The 23132-nt window shown below is 45.9% G+C and overlaps 1 protein-coding gene across 4 annotated transcripts in view; it reads left to right on the top strand.

The window, feature by feature from the left end:
- LOC140389605 (glycogenin-1-like) overlaps nt 1-23132 on the top strand; it is a 91374-nt gene that overhangs the window by 2896 nt on the left and 65346 nt on the right. For 3 of the 4 annotated variants that reach the window (XM_072473872.1, XM_072473871.1, XM_072473873.1), the window contains exon 2: nt 19899-20034. In XM_072473872.1, coding sequence (XP_072329973.1) covers nt 19899-20034 — 136 coding nt within the window. Of the gene's footprint in view, nt 1-3695; nt 3716-19898; nt 20035-23132 lie in introns of those variants that run through there. The other variant, XM_072473874.1, reaches the window with a different exon arrangement.

Raw genomic sequence — 23132 nt, 5'->3', positions numbered from 1 at the left:
GGAATGAATTAAATGATTGCAGCAGGGTTCGAGGGCTGAGGGGATTACAGAGGTGGGGTTGGGGCCGACCTATGGAGCGATTTGGAAACCAGGATGAGAATTTGAAAATGGGGGAGGAGTTGCTTGACCAGGAGCCAATGTGGGTCAGGACACAGGGGTGATGGGGGAACGGGACTTGATTGGCATCAGAGCTTGGGGTGGCCTTGGGAGAATATACAAGATCAGCTCGGAGTGTGTTGTGAAATCTAGAGATAACCAAGAGGATTTCTCCAGCAATTGAGCTGACACAGGTGAAGCAGAGTGATGTTTTGGAGTTGGAAATTGATGGCCCGAGATTGGCCACAGGGATACTGATGGTGAGGAATATGAGAGCTTCAACGTTGACATGTGAAGGGAATAATTTTAACTTTTTTGCATGCTTTTCCAGCATTGTATCCACAATTATTCCTCTTTTCGTTTCTTGTTCTACCAATAATTTTCATCTTATTCACCCATCTTCTCATTTATTTTGGTTAGATAAAGGGACAGACCCAAGGTGGACCTAACAAGATCATCCATGATCAAATTGAATGCTGGAACAGATGTGAGGGGCTTAATGGCCTATCCCATTCCTTGATGATTAGGTGCGGAAGGGAAGCAGAATAGCATTGGAAGAGAGTCCAAACAGTGGACTCCAGGTTGCAGTGGGAGGTCAGCAACTTCATGGCAGGCAGTAATAATTTGAAACTGGAACATTTGGGCCCATAAAGGAGCACGTATGTTTTTAAAGAACAGGCATTGTGCCGAATGTTTGTCTAAATTCAACTGGGGGATGAAATCTTGGGAGTGGTTGGGTGTTAGGTGTCTGGATAGGCCATTCTGCCCCTCCAACCTGTCTATATATATATATATATATATATATATATATATATATATATATATAAGATTCAAAGATGCCAGACAATGCTTGGAATACGTGCATTCGCAGGTGATTAAATCTTTACAGATCCAGAGATGGGGTAACCCCAGGTTAAAGAGGTGTGAATTGTGTCAAGCCAGGACAGTTGGTAGGATTTTGCAGGCCAGATGGTGAGGGATGAATGTAATGCGACATGAATCCCAGGTCCCAGTTGAGGCCGCACTCATGTGTGCGGAACTTGGCTATAAGTTTCTGCTCGGCGATTCTGCGTTGCCGGGCGTCCTGAAGGCCACCTTGGAGAACGCTTACCCGGAGATCAGAGGCTGAATGCCCTTGACTGCTGAAGTGTTCCCCGACTGGAAGGGAACTTTCCTGCCTGGCGATTGTCGCGGGATGTCCGTTCATTTGTTGTCGCAGCATCTGCATGGTCTCGCCAATGTACCATCGGGACATCCTTTCCTGCAGCGTATGAGGTAGACCACTTTGGCGAGTCGCACGAGTATGTACCGCATACCTGGTGGGTGGTGTTCTCACATGTAATGGTGGTATCCATGTCGATGATCTGGCACGTCTTGCAGAGATTGCCATGGCAGGGTTGTGTGGTGTCGTGGTCACTGTTCTGAAGGCTGGGTAGTTGCTGCAAACAATGGTTTGTTTGAGGTTGCGCGGTTGTTTGAAGGCAAGTAGTGGGGGTGTGGGGATGACCTTGGCAAGATGTTCATCTTCATTAATGACGTGTTGAAGGCTGTGAAGACGATGTCGTCGTTTCTCCGCTCCGGGAAAGTACTGGACGACCAAGGGTATTCTGTCGGCTGTGTCCCATGTTTGTCTTCTGAGGAGGTCGGTGCGGTTTTTGCTGTGGCGCGTTGGAACTGTCGATCGATGAGTCGAGCGCCATATCCCGTTCGTACGAGGGCATCTTTCAATGTCTGTTACGCTCCTCCTCGTGTGAGCAGATCCTGTGTATACAGAGAGCTTGTCCATAGGGGATGGCTTCTTTAATGTGTTTAGAGTGAAAGCAAGAGAAGTGGTGCATCGTGAGGTTACCCGTGGGTTTGCGGTACAGCGACCGTTCTTGTTGGAGACGAGTGTGTCCAAGAATGCAACTGATTCTTGAGAGTAGTCCATGGTGAGTCTGATGGTTGGATGGAACTTATGATGTCATCGTGTAGTTGTTTCAGTGATTCTTCGCCGTGGGTCCAAAGGAAAAATATGTCATCGATGTATCTGGTGTATAACGTCGGTTGAAGGTCCTGTGCAGTGAGTAGGTCTTGTTCAAACTTGTGCATGAAGATGTTGGCTTTTTGGGGTGCGAATTTGGTCCCCATGGCTGGATGAAGAACTTGTTGTCAAAGGTGAAGACGTTGTGATCCAGAATGAAGCGGATGAGTTGCAGAATTGCGTCTGGAGATTGGCAGTTGTCGGTGTTGAGTACTGAGGCTGTTGCAGCAATGCCGTCATCATGGGAGATGCTGGTATAGAGTGCCGAGACGTCCATTGTGACGAGGAATGTTCCTGGTTCAACTGGTCCATGGGTGCTGAGTTTCTGTAGGAAGTCCGTCGTGTCGTGACAGAAGCTGGGTGTACCTTGTACGATGGGTTTCAAGATGCCCTCGATGTAGCCAGAGAGGTTCTCACACAGGGTCCCATTGTCTGAAACGATAGGACGGCCTGGTGTGTTGGCCTTATGTATTTTCGGGAGGCAGTAGAGATCTCCAATGCGGGGAGTACGTGGGATGAGAGCACGTAGGGTGCTCTGAAGATCTGGATCCAAGGTCTTGATCAGTCTGTTAAGTTGGCAGATGTGTTCCTTGGTCGGATCTGCGGGTAACTGTCTGTAGTGTTCTTGGTTGTTCAGTTGTCGGTATACTTCTTTGCAGTAGTCCGTTCTGTTCAGTATGACAGTGGCCCCTCCTATGTCTGCTGTTTTGATGACGATGCTGCGGTTGGTCTTGCGTTGTGCTTGGGTGAGGTTCAGGGCTGTCCTGTGAATGCGACTGATGAATCTGGCATTGACGTGACTCCTGACGGCTTGAGCATACATGTCAAGTCTAGGGCAGCGGCCTTCCGGAGGGGTCCAATTCGACTCTTTCCTCTTCGGTTGCCGCACCGCAGATCTCTCGGTCTGCTGTTCCGGTTCATTGGTAGGCTGCTTGGGTTTGCTGTTGGCCTCTTGGGGTCTGTGGAAGAATTCCCGGAGCCTCATTCGCCTGATGAATTCCTCCGTGTCTGCCGCGAGACTGATGGGGTCCATTTTGGTGGTGGTGCAGAAATTGAGCCCTCTGCTGAGGACTTCGATTTCGTCTGGTTGAAGGGTGTAGTCTGACAAGTTGACAATAGATTTCCCTGTATTGTTTTCTACTGTGGTACTGGGGGTGGCTTGGTTGCTGCTGGTGGTTATGCAGAGTTTCTCAAGCTTCCTGTTCTTGGTGTGCATATAGGTGGCATAGTATTGTTGTCTCATCTGTTTGGCGGTGTTCCGCAGCTGGTCTGCTGCATCCTGAGTGCAAGTTGAGAATATGGCCTCTATCTTGGTTTCCAGGTTGTGTCGTCTGCTGTAGAGCTGGCATACGAGGTGGTTGAGGAGTGTGAGAGAGGTGCGATGAAGATGAACATCTTGCCAAGGTCATCCCCACACCCCCACTACTTGCCTTCAAACAACCGCGCAACCTCAAACAAACCATTGTTTGCAGCAAACTACTCAGCCTTCAGAACAGTGACCACGACACCACAAAACCCTGCCATGGCAATCTCTGCAAGACGTGCCAGATCATCGACATGGATACCACCATTACACGTGAGAACACCACCCACCAGGTACGCTGTACATACTCGTGCGACTCGGCCAACGTTGTCTACCTCATACGCTGAAGGAAAGGATGTCCCGAAGCATGGTACATTGGCGAGACCATGCAGACGCTGTGACAACGAATGAACGGACTTCAACCTGGTGTTGTAAGACTTCTTACTGGATATTCTTGTCTAACAAAAGTCCGTTGATCACAACCTTCAGTTGCCCCAGTCTCAGCAACTTTTTAGGGGGTGAGTGAGCGAGTCCCAAGCTTCCACTGTCCTCTGTGTAAACTACTTCCTGAAATCACCTCTGGTACGTAATAAAGTTTTGCAGCTTGTTCCGGACTCTTGGGCCATGATTTTCTGGTAATGCTGACTTGTGGCACCCACCATAACCTACTTTCTCGGTAGCACAGTGGGTAGCACTGTTGCTTCACAGCGCCAGGGTCCCAGGTTCGATTCCCGGCTTGGGTCATTGTCTGTGTGGAGTCTGCACATTCGCCCTGTGTCTGTGTGGGTTTCCTCCGGGTGCTCCTACAAATCCTGAAAGACGTGTTGTTGGGTGAAATGGACATTGAATTCTCCCTCTGTGTACCCAAACAGGCGCCGGAATGTGGCGTATAGTGGCTTTTCACAGTAACTTCACTGCAAAGTTAATGTAACTCCACTTGTGACCATAAAGATTATTTAAAAAAATAAGTCCCTGAGATTCTTAGTGGTTCATAAATTGTCAATTAAATTACCCCTTAAATCTTCCAGGTTCAAAGAAACGCAAGCCTATTCTATGCACCCTCTCGTCTATAATTTAATCCTTTTTAGTCCCAGTAGTAATAATGATAATCTTTATTATTGTCACAAGTCGGCTTACATTGACACTGTAATGAAGTTACTGCGAAAATCCCCTAGTCGCCACATTCTGGCGCCTGTTCGGGTACACTGAGGAACAATTCAGAATGTCCAATTCATCTAACAAGCTCGTCTTTTGGGATTTGTGGGAGGAAACCGGAGCACACTGGGAGAATGTGCAGACTCCGCACAGACAGTGACCCAAGCAGGAATTGAACCTGAGACCCTGGCGCTGTGAAGCAACAGTGCTAACCACTGTGCTACCATGCCACCCATATAATTCGGGTGAATCAGTGCTGTGGCACCTCCTACACCAAGGCCATTATTTTCTTCCTGAGATGCAGTGCCCAACACTGGCAGAGTGTGCAAAGAGAAGCAGCCCCATTATGTCCCTTTGGTGAGAGGACAAGGGACTGAGGTATGGGGGTGTAAATGGCTTGTTTTTTTTGGTTTATAGGAGATGAGACTGATGTTTGACACCTTGTTGGATATCAGCAAGTATACAGGGACGAGTTGTGAATTTATTCGAAAAATTAGATTATTTTATATGAACGAGTAAAAAAAAAAAAATATGTCGGAGCAGATCTTTTTCTGGTACAATATGTTTTATGAAAATAAATATTCTGGGGATCTGATTTGAGCCCGAGTTAAACTCTAATGTGCAGTAAACACTTTGGATGGATGTAAGTTTTTATTTTTTAAAAATAAGTTCGATGAAGAATTGTTGAGGTGTAAAGAAGTTGTTGTAAATAAACACCAATCATGTATAAATATATGAAAAACCAGAAACTACCCTGATTTTAAGAAGTGTTATTTGAACAAAATGGATATATGTTATAATGGAACATGAAATTGTCTAATCGATGGTTGTGTAAATCCTCAATTACAAAATGTCCGGTAAAAGTATCTGGTGATCTAACTACGGACGACATAACTTTTTTTTTTAAAGTTGACATTGTGTGGTTAAGAGCAGGATGAATTGAAGATGAAGTTTGCTGGCACAGTGGGAACTGTTGCCTCTCCGTGTCAGGGACCAGGGTTCAATTCCAGGCCTGGCTGACTGTTATTCTCCCCGTATCTGTGTGGGTTTTCTCCGGGTGCTCCGGTTTCCTCCCACAGACCAAAGATGTACAGGATAGGTGGATTGGCATTGCCTCTTAGTGTCCAGGGATGTGCAGTTAGGTGGGTTAATGGGGTTACAGGTATAGTGAGGAAATGGGCCGCGCCCCCTTCCCCAGCCCCTCACGTTTCCAAAGCTACAGAGGGAATATCTGCCACATGAAACCCATCCTGGGCAAGACCCCTGACCCGGGCACCTTCAGTCCAGCTTAAACTCACCCCACCTTCTACTGAAGGATTCCCTGCCCAGCCCAAGCAATCCCCCTCGGCATCCTGGAGGTAAATATAAAGGGGGTAATCACCCCTTTGATTCCCTCACCCCCCCCCCCCCCCCCCGAAGTTCACAACACCAGGTTGGCACTTGTTCGGACCTACTCTAATTGACGCACATGTGACTCCCAAGCAGGGGAATCGGACTTCCCGCTAAATGTATGTAAATTAGGAGTTAACATATTTCACGTTATGAGCGAGCTTTCATTTTGGCGCTCACGCCTGAGCAGGCCATTGCGATTCCCGTCTGGGATTAGTGTACCTAAAGGATTGCCCCCATGGCCTCGCTAATGCACTGTACAACTGAAGTATAACATTCATCCTTTTGTGTTCAATTCTCCTCGTAATATTCCACTAGCCTTCCTAATTACTTGCTGTACCCGCATATTAACTTCTTTGACTCGTGCACTAGAACACCCAGATTCCTCTGTACCTCGGAATTCTGCAATCATTAAACACTCTTTTTAAAATTCTTCCTGCCAAAGTGAACAACTTTGTACTTTCCCACGTTACACTCCAATCTGCCACAATACACCTGCCACATTTTTGCCTACTTGCTCAATCTATCTATATCCATCTACAAACTCTGTCGTCTTCACGCCATATGCAATGCAGGGAACCTGAAAGATGATCTTTGAATGGAAGTTCTCATACATAGCCTATTGACTTGACTCTTAATAAATTTAATGGTGCAAACCGGTTTTGTTTATCTCATGGCTTATTTTAATTTTTTTTAAATCCCATAACCTTTTAAGTTTATTGTCACTCCCAGTCCCCTGATACAGATGGTAAGTTTAGTCTGTACCTGTGACACTTTTGTAAGAAAGTGTACCTCTTCTCTGCTGTGACCAGAGTTGCATTATATTATGCGTACAATACTTGTGCCAGTATTGAGTCTTCTCATTCTTAGAATAGTCGGAGAAAACAAGTTGTTGTGAGACATGTCTCAGGAAGGATGTGCTGGCCTTGGAGAGGGTCCAGAGGTGGTTCACAAGAATGATCCCCGGAATGAAGGACTTTTCATATGAGGAATGGTTGAAGACTCTGGGTCTGTACTCGGTGGAGTTTAGGAGGATGAGTGGGATCTCATTGAAACATGCAGAATGCCGAGATAGTGAACATGGAAAAGATGTTTCCACTAGTAGGAGGAACTGGTCACGAGGGCACCGCCTCAGACTGAAGGGACGATCCTTTAAAACAGAGATGAGGAGGAATTTCTTCAGCCAGAGGGCAGTGAATCTGTGGAACTCTTTGCCACAGAAAGCTGTGGAGGCCAAATCACTGTCTTTAATACAGTGATAGATAGGTTCTTGATTAATAAGGGGATCAGGGGTTATGGGGAGAAGGCAGGAGAATGGAGATGAGAAAGAAATCAGCCATGGTTGAAAGGCAGAGCAGATGAGATTGGCAGAATGGCCTAATTCTCTTATGACATTGTAGTATTTCCATGTTATGTTTGGTCTTTGTGCTGCTGTGGAAAACTTGCCGTAGGGTTGTATGGATATATTGGCTAACAAACTGAGGATGAGAGACGAGCTGCATTGATCTTTTAGTGCATAATAACTTGTGGTGTGATCATTTGACATTCACTGGGTCACCTCCTTTACCACTGTGTGGTGAGCCAGTTCCCTGCACCAGCTGCAGGCAACCCAGATGGCTGCATGGAGAGGGTCCTTTTCATGAACTTGTGGTTAATCTGCCTAGACCATAGTTTTGGGACACAGCCCCTCTGGCTCTATGCTTGATCACAGGATTTCTTAAGACCCTTTGTCAGTGATCAGGGTGTATATAGGGTAAGCACCTTTTTTTTTTTTGCTCTTAAATGAACCTACATGATTCAACTGTACCAAGGGTGTTGCAATACATATGGTATAAAGTAGCTGTTGTCTGGCTTGCTAGCTGGTAAGTTACCTCTGTCCAAGTTGAATTTGACATTGATGTCTGTTTCGTCTTGAAAGTCTGGTGCCCACCAAGTAGATGAACAAATAAACAGTTTATTAAGGCAAATAACTATTTACAGAGAGTGAGTTAAAGGCTACCGTACTCCACAGCTCCAAACCCCTAACTAACAATAAAATCCGCACTTAGCCCCAGGATTCGCGCCCGCCGGCCTGATTGGCCCTATGGGTCACATGACCCTCCGAGAACTAACCCCCTTAAAGGGGCGCTCTACCACATCCCTCCCCCTTTAATGATTCACACTGAGGTTTGTTCTGATGCTCTTACCAATACCACCTCTGGTGCTTTTTGAGTAGTGTGTGTAGGGATGCCAACCTTGTAGAAAGATTAGGAAATATCTGTCGTAGGGCAGCACGATGGCGCAGTGGTTAGCATTGCTGCCTCTCGGCGCTGAGATCCCAGGTTTGATCCCGGCTCTGGGTCACTGTCCGTGTGGAGTTTGCACATTCTCCCCGTGTATGCATGGGTTTTGCCCCACAACCAAAAGATGTGCAGGGTAGGTGGATTGGCCACGCTAAATTGCCCCTTAATTGGAAAAAATGAATTTTATTTTAAAAGGAATAAATCCGTCGTAATCATTCGTCATTCCTAAAACGAATTTAAATTCTGACATATATTTGGGGGCCAGTTCTTCTTTAATTGATTTGATTTTCTTCTCTTCTCCCATTGCAGGGAAAACATGTAGCTTCCCTGAAATTAGATCTCACGGAGGTGATCTCCCTCACACATTCTTCATGGCTCCTGGTCTGTGGGCCAAATTACCTACATCTTTTGTTCAAAGACCCTTTGCTTATTATTTTCTGCGCCTTCATCCCTGGCGCCATGACTGGCAGCAGCTTGCTGCCAGACTTGGTGGATCTCGCCTGCTTGCACGCTCTGTAGTTACGTCACCCTCCCCGGCAAGACCTCGAAAGCCTTCTTTAAGGTAATCTCTGCCCCTGCTAACTATTTCTTTTTGTATAGTCGTGTCATTAACACTTCACTAAACAGAGTGGTGCAGTGGCCCAGCTGTTAGCATTGCTGCCTCTCACAGCTGCAGTGTCCCGGGTTCAATTCCGGCCTCGGGTGTCTGTCTGTGTGGAGTTTGCACGTTCTCCCTTGTGTCTGTGTGGGTTTCCTCCGGGTGCTCCGGTTTCCTCTCAGTCCAAAGTTGTGCAGGTTAGGTAGGGTTCAGGGGACGGGGTGGGGGAGTGGTCTAGGTAGGGTTCTCTTTCAGAGGGTTGGTGCAGACCTGATGGGCTGAATGGTCTACTTCTGCATTGCAGCCATTCAGTGCGTAGAACATTACAGCGCAGTACAGGCCCTTCGGCCCTCGATGTTGCGCCGACCTGTGAAACCACTCTAAAGTCCATCTACACTATTCCCTTATTGTCCATATGTGTAATCTCGAACTTTCAAAGGCTGTTTGTTTTAGGCGTGCTACAAACTACACTATTGTCTCCCTGGGACTCTTGTCAATTGTTGCATTATTATCGAGGGCTTTGGGTGACTAATTGCACAAGCTCCAAGTTTTGGAGTCGGGGCATCAGCCTGCAGATGGTTCACAGGTTTATCCGCTGTTATTTTTTCCCGTTCACTCCCACCCCTCCCAATTTCATTGGCCGTAAAGAAACAGCGCAGGTGTTTGACAAATACCACGCACCGCTCCGAGTCAGGATTGAATGGCTCAAGCTTCCCCAAAACGTGCATCTTGACACCGCTGGATGGACTTGCTTCAAAGGAAATGCTTCCACATGACGTCTGCTCTCCTGATTTTTCTGCAGCAATAGGCCGGCACTCTGATCCCTGCCACGTTGCCTGCTATCTTGAAAGACTGGCAAACACCAAGTAAATTATGGAATAAATGGTTTATTAAGGCAAATCGCCATTTACAGTGAGTCAAATAAAGGCTTCAAACTAACAGTAAAATCTGTGCTCAGCTCCAGGTTTCGGGTGCTCCAGCCGGTTTGGCCCTATAGGCCACATGACCATCTGACGAACCGCCCCCTTAAAGGGGGTGCACTACCACAATTTCTATACTTGCAGGATAGGTACAATTTGAATGCAGCCACTCGATACGGGAGAACAACAATGCTGTTCAAAACTTTAGGTTATGGAATCACAAGGAAGTTCAGTGTATTGAATGCAGCGACAGAGAAGGAACAGCAATATCTTTCCCAAGTCAGGATGGTGAATGGCTTGGAAGGGAACGTACAGTTGCTGGTGTTCCCAGGTATCTGCTGACGTCCTTCTAGATGATAGTGGCTGTGGGTTTGGAGTTTGCTGTCTAAGGACCCTTGGGTGAATTGCTGCAGTGCATCTTGTAGATGGTACGTAATGCTGTCACTGTGCGTCAATGGTGGCAGAAACAAATGTTTATGGATGGTATGCCATCAAGCGGGCTGCTTTGATCTAGATGGTATCCAGTTTATTGAGTAATGTTGAAGTTGCACTCCAGCAGTTAAGTGTAGAGTATTCCATCATATCGTTTAGATGGCCTTTGGGAAGTCAGGAGGTGAGTTACTCACTGCAGGATTCCTAACCTCTGAAATTCGCTTCCACACACCGTATTTAAATGGCTCATCTAGCCAGTTCAACTTCTGGTCAATGGTAACCCCAGGATATTTATTGTGGGGGTTTGAGCGATGGCAATGCTGTTGAATGTCAAGGGGCAATTGTTAGATCCTCTCTTGTAGGAGATGGTCATTGCCTGGCACTTGTGTGGCACGAATGTAACTTGCCATTTGTCAGCCCAAACCTGGATATTGTCCAGGTCTTGCTGTGCTTGGACATGGACTGCTTCAGTATCTCTGGAGTCGCAAATGGTGCTGAACATTGTGCAGTCACCCACAAACATCTCCACTTCTGACCTTCTGATGGAAGGAAGGTCATTGATGAAGCAGCTCAAGATGGTTGGGCCTAGGACACTACCCTGAGGAACTCCTGCAGTGTTGGCCTGGAGCTGAGCTGCCTGATCTCCAACAACCCACAACAATCATTTGTGCTAGGTATGACTCCAACCAGCAAATAGTTTCCCCCGATTCCCATTGACTTCAGTTTTTCTTGGGCTCTTTGATGCCAAATCCGGAATGTTAACACTTGATTACTACCAAATCCTGGGCATTGGAATGGGTGGGAGGGGTGGTAGGGAGTGGGGTTCTTGTACTGTAGATAGACAAACATTATTATGGCCAGAATTCTCATGCTGGCAGCAGGATTGTCTGGCCCCGCCAGTAATGCACCCTCGCTCGGGGGGTTCCCAGTGGCGTGGGGTAGCTTCAATGGGAAATGCATTGACAGCAGTGCCAGCGAGCAGTGTGCTGCGGAGAAACATGAGGCTGGAGAACCCCGTCCTGAGGCAGGAGAACCCCGTCCTATGTCACGGGTGATGCCTGCTTCTACTTTTGCCAATGTTGAATTGCCTGCCATCACTCACCAAGCCTTACTTCATAGGGTATGAGCACTCTATTGCAAAAATCCTAATGTAGTGTGTTGGGAGTGGCTTACTTGCTACATATGACCGATAATTTCAAAGGCTTTTTTGGCCTAAAAGATCTGTTGATTTTTTTAACCAAATTTGCACTTAACATTATAAACACTACCCTGTGATGCAATTCAATTTTGCCGAAGCAGATAGATTGTGCATGACTCTCCAGTGGTTACGAGTTAAGAGTACAATCAATACCTGGCCATTGCTGAATTGTGTAGCTGTTGACTCCAGCAGAATGCTCTCTGATCGTTATGTGTAAATCCCATGTGGTGATAGATCATACAGATGGAGATCCATGGCCCATCTTCTACATTCCCCCCCCAACCACCCCTGTTGAACTTCAGACCTCTTGTAGTGCTGTCCAGATTGGCACTGCTGTGTGGCACCAGTGGCAAGAAAACCCCTGTACCCCCTCCAGTATTGAACCAAGACCGTGACGCAGAGGGCCAATGAGACCTGCAGCACGGTGCTGTCCGTGATGACCAGCTCAGCATGGCGATGGAAGCAGGAACCGATTTGCCTTGGGCAGAGTTGTGAGCAGCACAACATTATGGCACAGCGTTGTTGCACTCATCCCATGATCTCTGGTGAACTGGAAGACCACCTTGTGCACGCCATTCATTCACAATCTGTTTTGATGTTGCCGTAAATTCCCATTGGCATGACACCAGACTGAAAGCTCTGGGGCTGCTGTTTAATGAGAGGCAAATGGTGTTTGCGTCACCTGCTGGAAGAAAGAGCAACCCTGCCATTTAAAGAATTGCAATGTGGTTTTACGCTGGAGAGTTTCTGACATTTTGGCTCCTGCCAGATACAACATGCCCACGGTTTTGCCCACTGTCTCCTGCCAACATTAGATGACCGTCGGCATGTGCAGAAAACCTCGAGCTGAATCTTGCCAGCGTTGGAAAAGCGAAGTGTTCCTAACTTGGGAATATGTAATCATCCAGGTGAGGAGGATCACATACCCAAAAGGGAAGGAAACTGACCAATTTCCTAACTCCTTTTTAATCTTTGTGGCTGTACCCAGGTGCTTCAGAAGCAAGAATATGAAAACCTGCGCCTCCAGCCTGTACGGACATGCTCGCTTGTTTCACGTGACTGCATGCCATTGAAAAAAAAAAAGCTACTTCAGCGAAAATGTGCATTGTATTTTGATCTAATAAAATAGCCCTTTTCTGATTCAAAAATCCTGGGGGCGGTGGGGGGGGAAAGAGAGAAAAATGAGTGAAGAGTTCTGTGATCTGTCACTTGCAGTAAAGTCATGGAATGAAGAGTTTCAAATGCGCATGAATCACTTTTGCAGCAAACACAGCCTTTCATTAAACATTCACTGATATGCTCTTGTCCTTGACATATCCTTGACATTATTTAGGCTCTGTCATGATTCAACTGTATTATAGTTATTAGTCACAAATATTTATTAGGGCAGCACGGTGGCGCAGTGGGTTAGCCCTGCAGCCTCACCGCACCGAGGTCCCAGGTTCGATCCCGGCTCTGGGTCACTGACCAAGTCCCGGCTCTGGGTCACTGTCCGTGTGGAGTTTGCACATTCTCCCCGTGTTTGCATGGGTTTCGCCCCCACAACCCAAAGATGTGCAGGCTAGGTGGATTGGCCACACTAAATTGCCCCTTAATTGGAAAAAATTAATTGGGTACTCTAAATTTATAAAAGAAAATACATATTTATCGCATTCCAAGAAACATTTCCTGTCACACATTGGCACTGCATCGTTGGTAGTTGGGGAAAATCCAGACCGAGCATGATTTCGACAATGTAATAGTCGTGCGCCTTGACTCTATGCTAGCACCCTTGCCTCAGAATCTGAACAGCATGGTTCTGGCAGGCTGGCACTCGTCAATTGAGATGTTAAACTGAAACACTTTTTCTGCCATCTTGGGTGGGTGTAACAAACCCAACAGAGTTCTTCAAAGAAGATAAATTTACCCTGGCATCGTGAACAACACTTCTCCAACTACCTCACTAAAAGCAGATTTCTCTGCTTCGTTATCACATTTGCTGTTTGTAGAATCTTGCTCACATTTCCTGATTTTGACCACATTTCGCAGCATGTTGCATTTGTAATTGTAGAATTATTGCAAGCTAGCAGGGGACATTCAGCTTTAGCCTGTCATATCTGTGCAGATTAACATGACTAGTCTCGCTCTTCAACCCACACTTTCCCCACATACCTGCACAATCATTTGCTTCCGACAATTGCCAAATTCACTTTTGAAAGACGCAATTGAATGTCGAACACCATGACGTTCCGGCAATGCATCCCAGATCCTAAACATAACGAACAAAGAAATGTACAGCACAGGAACAGGCCCTTCGGCCCTCCAAGCCCGTGCCGACCATGCTGCCCGACTAAACTACAATCTTCTACACTTCCTGGGTCCGTAGCCCTCTATTCCCATCCTATTCATGTATTTGTCAAGATGCCCCTTAAATGTCACTATCGTCCCTGCTTCCACCACCTCCTCCGGTAGCGAGTTCCAGGCACCCACTACCCTCTGCGTAAAAAACTTGCCTCGTACATCTACTCTAAACCTTGCCCCTCTCACCTTAAACCAATGCCCCCTAGTAATTGACCCCTCTACCCTGGGGAAAAGCCTCTGACTATCCACTCTGTCTATGCCCCTCATAATTTTGTAGACCTCTATCAGGTCTCCCCTCAACCTCCTTCGTTCCAGTGAGAACAAACCGAGTTTATTCAACCGCTCCTCATAGCTAATGCCCTCCATACCAGGCAACATTCTGGTAAATCTCTTCTGCACCTTCTCTAAAGCCTCCAAATCCTTCTGGTAGTGTGGCGACCAGAATTGAACACTATACTCCCAAGTGTGGCCTAACTAAGATTCTATACAGCTGCAACATGACTTGCCAATTCTTTTACTCAATGCCCCGGCCAATGAAGGCAAGCATGCCGTATGCCTTCTTGACTACCTTCTCCACCTGTGTTGCCCCTTTCAATGACCTGTGGACCTGTACTCCTAGATCTCTTTGACTTTCAATACTCTTGAGGGTTCTACCATTCACTGTATATTCCCTACCTGCATTAGACCTTCCAAAATGCATTACCTCACATTTGTCCGGATTAAACTCCATCTGCCATCTCTCCGCCCAAGTCTCCAAACAATCTAAATCCTGCAGTATCCTCTGACAGTCCTCATCGCTATCCGCAATTCCACCAACCTTTGTGTCGTCTGCAAACTTACTAATCAGACCAGTTATATTTTCCTCCAAATCATTTATATATACTACAAAGAGCAAAGGTCCCAGCACTGATCCCTGTGGAACACTACTAGTCACAGCCCTCCAATTAGAAAAGCATCCTTCCATTGCTACTCTCTGCCTTCTATGACCTAGCCAGTTCTGTATCCACCTTGCCAGCTCACCCCTGATCCCGTGTGACTTCACCTTTTGTACTAGTCTACCATGAGGGACCTTGTCAAAGGCCTTACTGAAGTCCATATAGACAACATCCACTGCCCTACCTGCATCAATCATCTTAGTGGCCTCCTCGAAAAACTCTATCAAGTTAGTGAGACATGACCTTCCCTTCACAAAACTGTGCTGCCTCTCACTAATACGTCCATTTGCTTCCAAATGGGAGTAGATCCTATCTCGAAGAATTCGCTCCAGTAATTTCCCTACCACTGAAGTAAGGCTCACCGGCCTGTAGTTCCCGGGATTATCCTTGCTACCCTTCTTAAACAGAGGAACAATATTGGCTATTCTCCGGGACATCCCCTGAAGACAGTGAGGATCCAAAGATTTCTGTCAAGGCCTCAGCAATTTCCTCTCCAGCCTCCTTCAGTATTTTGGGGTAGATCCCATCAGGCCCTGGGGACTTATCTACCTTAATATTTTTTAAGACACCCAACATCTCGTCTTTTTGGATCTCAATGTGACCCAGGCTATCTACACACCCTTCTCCAGACTCAACAACTACCAATTTCTTCTCTTTGGTGAATACTGATGCAAAGTATTCATTTAGTACCTCGCCCATTTCCTCTGGCTCCACACATAGATTCCCTTGCCTATCCTTCAGTGGGCCAACCCTTTCCCTGGCTACCCTCTTGCTTTTTATGTACGTGTAAAAAGCCTTGGGATTTTCCTTAACCCTATTTGCCAATGACTTTTTGTGACCCCTTCTAGCCCTCCTGACTCCTTGCTTAAGTTCCTTCCTACTTTCCTTATATTCCACGCAGGCTTCGTCTGTTCCCAGCCTTTTAGCACTGACAAATGCCTCCTTTTTCTTTTTGACGAGGCCTACAATATCTCTCGTTATCCAAGGTTCCTGAAAATTGCCGTATTTATCCTTCTTCCTCACAGGAACATGCCGGTCCTGAATTCCTTTAAACTGACATTTGAAAGCCTCCCACATGTCAGATGTTGATTTGCCCTCAAACATCCGCCCCCAATCTGATTTGCCCTCAAACATCCGCCCCCAATCTATGTTCTTAGTTCCCGCCTAATATTGTTATAATTAGCCTTCCCCCAATTTAGCACATTCATCCTAGGACCACTCTTATCCTTGTCCACCAGTACTTTAAAACTTACTGAATTGTGGTCACTGTTACCGAAATGCTCCCCTACTGAAACATCTACCACCTGGCCGGGCTCATTCCCCAATACCAGGTCCAGTACCGCCCCTTCCCTAGTTGGACTGTCTACATATTGTTTTAAGAAGCCCTCCTGGATGCTCCTTACAAACTCCGCCCCGTCTAAGCCCCTGGCACTAAGTGAGTCCCAGTCAATATTGGGGAAGTTGAAGTCTCCCATCACCACAACCCTGTTGTTTTTACTCCTTTTCCAAAATCTGTCTACCTATCTGCTCCTCTATCTCCCGCTGGCTGTTGGGAGGCCTGTAGTAAACCCCCAACATTGTGACTGCACCCTTCTTATTCCTGATCTCTACCCATATAGCCTCACTGCCCTCTGAGGTGTCCTCCCGCAGGACAGCTGTGATATTCTCCCGAACCAGTAGCGCAACTCCGCCTCCCCTTTTACATCCCCCTCTATCCCGCCTGAAACATCTAAATCCTGAAATGTTTAGCTGCCAATCCTGCCCTTCCCTCAACCAGGTCTCTGTAATGGCAACAACATTATAGTTCCAAGTACTAATCCAAGCTCTAAGTTCATCTGCCTTACCCGTAATACTTCTTGCATTAAAACATATGCACTTCAGGCCACCAGACCCGCTGTGTTCAGCAACTTCTCCCTGTCTGCTCTGCCTCAGAGCCCCACTGTCCCTATTCCCTAGTTCTCCCTCAATGCTCTCACCTTCTGACCTATTGCTCCCGTGCCCACCCCCCTGCTATACTAGTTTAAACCCTCCCGTGTGACACTAGTAAACCTCGCGGCCAGGATATTTAAGCCTCTCCGGTTTAGATGCAACCCGTCCTTCTTATATAGGTCACACCTGCCCCGGAAGAGCTCCCAGTGGTCCAGATAACGGAAACCCTCCCTCCTACACCAGCTGTTTAGCCACGTGTTTAGCTGCTCTATCTTCCTATTTCTAGCCTCACTGGCACGTGGCACAGGGTGTAATCCCGAGATTACAACCATCGAGGTCCTGTCTTTTAACTTTCTGCCTAGCTCCCCGAACTCCTGCTGCAGGACCTCATGCCCCTTCCTGCCTATGTCGTTAGTACCAATATGTACAACGACCTCTGCCTGTTTGCCCTCCCCCTTCAGGATGCCCTCTACCCGTTCGGAGACATCCTGGACCCTGGCACCAGGGAGGCAACATACCATCCTGGAGTCTCTTTCATGTCCACAGAAGCGCCTATCTGTGCCCCTGACTATAGAGTCCCCTATTACTATTACTCTTCTGCGCTTTGACCCTCCCTTCTGAACATCAGAGCCAGCCGTGGTGCCACTGCTCTGGCTGCTGCTGTTTTCCCCTGATAGACTATCCCCCCCGACAGTATCCAAAGGGGCATATCTGTTCGAGAGGGGGGCAACCACAGGGGATTCCTGCACTGACTGCCTGCCCTTTCTGGTGGTCACCCATTTCTCTGCCTGCACCTTGGGTGTGACCACATTTACATAACTGCGATCTATGACGTTTTCCGCCACCTGCATGCTCCTAAGTGCATCCAATTGCTGCTCCAACCGAACCATGCGGTCTGTGAGGAGCTCCAGTTGGGTGCACTTTCTGCAGATGAAGCCACCCGGGACGCTGGAAGCCTCCCGGACCTGCCACATCTCACAGTCCGAGCACTGCACCCCTCTAACTGACATTGCGTCAATTAATTAAAATTTTTTTAAAAAAATGTTTTAAAAAAAATACATTTTTAAAATGTTTTCAAAGTTACTGTTAACTATCTGTTTCTTAGCACTAGATTTCTAATAGAAATGCGAAAGCTAAATATAGTACTCTCCGATCTCTGGCTTAGATACCCCTCTAAATTATAATTAAGTAATTATGTTTAATTAGTTACCAATGCTTAATTTTTTTAATTTAGTGTAGGTTCCCAACCAGCCACTCAGGCCACAGCTTTTCTGTGATGTCACTTCAGTTTCCCCCCGACACACACAATTTGAAAAAGGTATAAAAGTAAAAATCACTTACTTACCTTCTTATCTTCTGAGTGTCTTAGATGTTCTCAGGTTCTCTCCCTGACAGAGACTGCTCCTCCTCCTCCGAACATAGAAAAAATGTTGCCAATTCCTTTAAATCCATGCCCTCTGGCACATGTCCATTCCGCCAATAAGAACAGTTTTTTCTCGAACTGCTCTGTCCAAACCCCATCAGGATTTTGAACACCATCATATCTCCTCAACTTTCTCCATGTCCTTTCTAACAACATACAGAAACTTTAGGCATTTTGCACCAACTTTGTACAGCCTGTCTGTTGTCTTTGCTTGGCAGTACTGAACTCCATTTATGATGACGAATCATATTATTTTCATCTACTCCGCTGTCAGTAAAAAGCATGATGGTTAAAATGGTACCTGTCCTCGCCCATTGAATTTTGGCCATGGAGAGTCTGAATAAATAGTGGAGCTTAGTTTGAAGTTGTCTAGCCCTTTCAGTATCGTAGACATAAACACCAAATGACTGTCCATCGGCGTAGTGACAGTACCTTTGTTTTAACCTACTTCTCCATTTTATATTCCACCTTTACTCCTAATTTGGAGGGTGTGTAGAAGTGAAGAAAGACACCTCCAACTTTTCTACCCTTTTTTTTTTACTGGCATATTCAAAACTCTTCATAGATCAACAGCAATCTAAAATTATCTGACATAACTTGGATATAATATTTCTGTTCTATTAAACAGATGGGAGGCTGGTTGCATGATGGAATTCGTATGATTTAATGAATAGAAACATTCTGCTTGAGGGGGGAATGTTTGACATTTAAAAAAAGCCTTGAAGGTAGGCTGCCGAGGTTTGGGAAGTGAGTAGAATTGCATAACCCAAGTGGTTTCGTGCTGTGTCAATCATGGGTGGCAGTGTCCATCATAAATGATTCCTGTCATTTTTTGGAAATGCACTGCTCACAGAATTGAAGCATTGGAGTTACCAAAGATTGGCCTCAAGGTTTACATGTTCAAAACATCAGCCAGGCAGTAAGCCTTCTGTCCAACTCATTGAATTAGATTTGAGAAAATTAATTCCCTCCTCCATGTGTGCTTTCATCTCCTTGAAGCAATGATACTGGGGGTGCAATCTCATTTGTCTATTATAATAAATCTCTCCCAGGACTCATGGGTACACATCAATCGACCTTCCTGCAGAATACGAGCTTCCCCCCAGCGGGGCTCTTTTTAAACCGCAGCCCAAGCTGGGATCGGTGCTTCCAGCAGTCCCAACTGGGACGGTGAGTTATAAGTTGCGTTGTGGGCTTCACTTAAGTTAAACAGCATTTAGTACCTTCCCGGGCCTCCTGAACTTTTATATCTATCGGCTACAAAAGGGGACCTTTCCCAACTGTAATAAATAAATATCGAATGGAAAGAGAAATCCAGACCACTTTGCGGAAAGTGGTTTTAAAAATAAGTGATGGTTGCATTAACTGTTTTAAAGTGAAATTGGTTTTATCATTTCTTTTTATAGATGATGTATTTGCCAACTCTCAGCTGAAATCTGCACTCTATGAATACTACAAATGAAAACAAAATGCATTTAAACACGTGATCCTTATAACTGTCAGATTTTTAACATTAGCTGTGATTAGATTACATTGACTGCAGATCACCAGGTTTTTTATGTGGATAAAATGAGTGTGTAACTCACTGCCTGCCTTAATCTATTTGTGTACTTTGCTGGAATAGATGAACACTTAACAGGAAACTTCTAAACTGTCCCAATGCAAAATTAAATGGCTTGAAGCTTATATGGAGAGTGCAGAGATTAATTTTTTTTGTTCTGCACATTTTGACAACTTACTGCTTTCTTCTTCCAGGATATGCTTTGCCTTCTGAGGGTTCAAGAAGCGTAAGGCAATGTTTTGAAATCTGATTGGGACCGGAAGAAATGCACTATTCATTTTAATAAAAAAATAAAATTATTTTCCTTTTTCTAGATCAAGCCTTTGTAACGTTAGCAACCAATGACCTATATGGAAAAGGAGCCTTGGTATTAGGAACTTCATTGCGAAAACACAAAACTACACGACAACTGGTGGTTCTTGTTAGTCCCCAAGTATCTAACAATATGAGGTATTTATGTTTGGTTGTTCTCCATCTTGGCTTAGTTTGGAACTGTTGGTACAATATATATCTGACATTGTAAGTGGAGGGTGTCGATTTTCAATCAATTACCCCTTCAGCGTGGTTTTAAAAAGTGTGGTGGCCACCTACTATTATTTATCACCAATTCCTGAAACACTGGTCTGCTCACATAAGTTAATTTTACCAAATCCCATGAGAATTTAGTTCAATAGGACACTTCAGTGTGGTCTCGTAAATGGCTTTTCTCCATTTGTGGTGTGTAAACCATTATTGTCCCTCACATGCATGGCCATAATCCCAGAGGAGCCTGAATATCTGTCTGACAAAATATAACATGCAACAAAATCCAAAAGTAAATGGCAATGGTCTAAGTAATTAATTTGGTTAGAACACCCTGGAGTCCAGTTTAGAATCCAGTGGGAGTGGGATTAATGGGATGTAGTGATCCGGGAGTGCAAGGAACGTGAGTAAACTGGCTTGGAACGCCAGTATTTACCTCTGCCTAACTTGGCACTTTTTTGGGGGTGTATTATTGGTGGACAGAAGCTGCAAGTCTAACCTATTTTGGAAAAGCTCTACGAATCTTAACGTTGCATTTCTGGGTTACATTTGGAGTATACAACTCTGGGCGCGATCCATCGCATACCGTGGTACATGACAATGCCGGTAAATCCCGCGAGATTTACCGGTTTTACCACTCCTCACGAGACCTAACTAGGATCTATCCAGTGCCTGGGATCGAACAGCCTCACCTCCGACTGTTTAGCACCGATTTCCTCAAATGTGGACCAGGTATACCGGCACTTGGTGGGGAGAATGTCTTTAAACTGCAGCAAATTATAATGCAAATAAAAGTTTGTCCACTCCTGTCTTGCCTATTTGTGTAGATGGCTATTATCCATGTTGTAATGCTAACTCTCAAACTTAGAGCTTTCAAGGTGAGGCTAATTCTGTTCTGCAAGCAGGGACAAACTGTTAATGTTGGGGTCCTAAGTATTGTTAAAATTGATACTGTACAAGGCAAACTGGCGATGTGAGCAGAGCCTAGGTGGTGTGAATCTACCAACATCGCTGGAGCATTAATCAACATTGAACAAGAGACGTCAGATGGACATGTGAGAATCTATAAGCCCAACCAGGCAGCATAGACCATTTACTATGTGGAAATAAAATGATCTGGCATGAATGAGTTGCGTATAAACGAGAAAGAAAGTAGTGTTTGATGTGAATCAAAGTCCTCCGGAAAGTAGTGTTGCTGCCATATTCCTCTGTGGTATAAAGGAAGAGGTTTGACACATCCTGTTTTCTTGCATTCAAAATCAGGAATTTTATTTTAAATCCAGGCCAAGCCATGATTTTGTTGCTGTGGTGTTCAAACTATTGGAATGCCCAACTTTACATTTCTGATATCACAAGAATTTTCAATGTTGGAGAAGACACATGGGCCCGTGGTTTCTGCCTTCTATGTTGGGTAGAATGCTAAACTTACTCTGCCCCACTTTCCCTCTGAATCAAATATTCATCTTCTGTTCCTGAATAAGTGGTCCAATTTTGTTTTTCGCTTAAAACAAGTTTCATTTGTTTGTTTTAAAGACCTTAATTAAATGATTTCAAAACTGCACATCTGGCCTAGCTATTGCCTTGTAAATATATCAGCATTTTGCTCTTAAATGCTGTTAATTATACAATCCACTTTTTGTCTACCTCCTAGGTACACTTTCAATGGTTTCTGAAATCCTTGGAATCTGTCCATCCATATTTTCCAATATTATGTTCCCACTCCTTGGGTGGGGTTTAATAATGTTTCCCCCTGAAACAGGTTTGATGTTGGGGGCCATTAATGCAGGCAGAGTGACAGATGGGGGCCCTGCTGCCTTCCCAGCTTTTCCCTAATTGAGGTCCATGGTGGGAAGGCCTGCGGATAGCCCGCACTGCAAATTGAGGCCCTGGGCCTCATCCCACCACTGCAACTGGATTTCAACAAGCGTCTGGCAAGGGAGTTGCCATGCGTCAAGCCTGAAAAGCAAGCCCTTTTGCGGTTCCCCTGCAACCTCCATCCTGCCAACCCTCGCCTGGGTTGGCTGCATTAACGGCAGCAGCCATTGTCTCCACAGTGGCACTACAGAACAATAAAGAGCTGCAGGCCTCTGGTCAGCAGATCTCGGTGACTGGGATTTCTGCTCCTTGAGCCGAGGACAAGCCCGCTGCTACCTGTGCCTGTTATTTCCCATGACAGTTGCAGCACGAAGAACCAAACTCCTCAGAACAGTAAGGACCCTCCCCCACCCAAATCCAACATTCGAAATACTCGTCCCATACAAGAACAAAGAAATGCGAACATGTACAAGAAACCCCAACAATTCCCCATTTGCACGTGCCCACCTTCAACTCTCACCTAACCCATTTTTTATTTTAAACAAAAGATTCCGCTGACGCATCAAAATGTTTTCCCTCGAGGTCTTTCTGAGCCACGTCGAACTTCATTCTTGTACAGGGTGACTTTAGCCTTGTTAAACGCTGCCCGCTTCTTTGCTTGCTCCGCACCAATGTCTTGATGGCGTGGCCTACCTATTTCTATTCGCTATGTTCCTCAACCAATCTCAAAACCGGTTCCTTTTCCTGGAATTTATGGAACCTCACAATAACAGCCCATGATGGATCATTGGAATGGTGCTTCTGTGAGTGCCTGGTGGGCTCAATCCAGCTCGGAGTGGATGTGAATGTTAGTCCTTCTCTTCCCTCCGATAAACCACAATCCAAATATTCTGCCTCCTGGAACTATTCTCCAAATTTTGGAGAACTTTGGCCCTCACATCGGCCATATTGGACATCTCAGCTTCCAGAGAGACTATCTGGTCGCTATCCTCGATAGTGCAAGAGAGTCACCTCCACACCCTTTATCAAAGCACCATGCACTTTAACCGCCTGGTTGGTCTCCTCCAACGCCAACCGAATGGAAGCCAGGGCATCATCGACTTACGAAGATCCTCTGCCACTACCCGTTGTTTCTCTAATTCCGCACCAAGGTGCTGGTAAGCATCTCTGCCGTTAGTGGAGAGGCCAGAATCACAGCAGCAGCCTCTGCC

This window comes from Scyliorhinus torazame, chromosome 14 (assembly GCF_047496885.1).
Source record: "Scyliorhinus torazame isolate Kashiwa2021f chromosome 14, sScyTor2.1, whole genome shotgun sequence".
NCBI classification, from domain to species: domain Eukaryota; kingdom Metazoa; phylum Chordata; class Chondrichthyes; order Carcharhiniformes; family Scyliorhinidae; genus Scyliorhinus; species Scyliorhinus torazame.
This window is presented reverse-complemented; position numbering and strand designations above follow the sequence as displayed.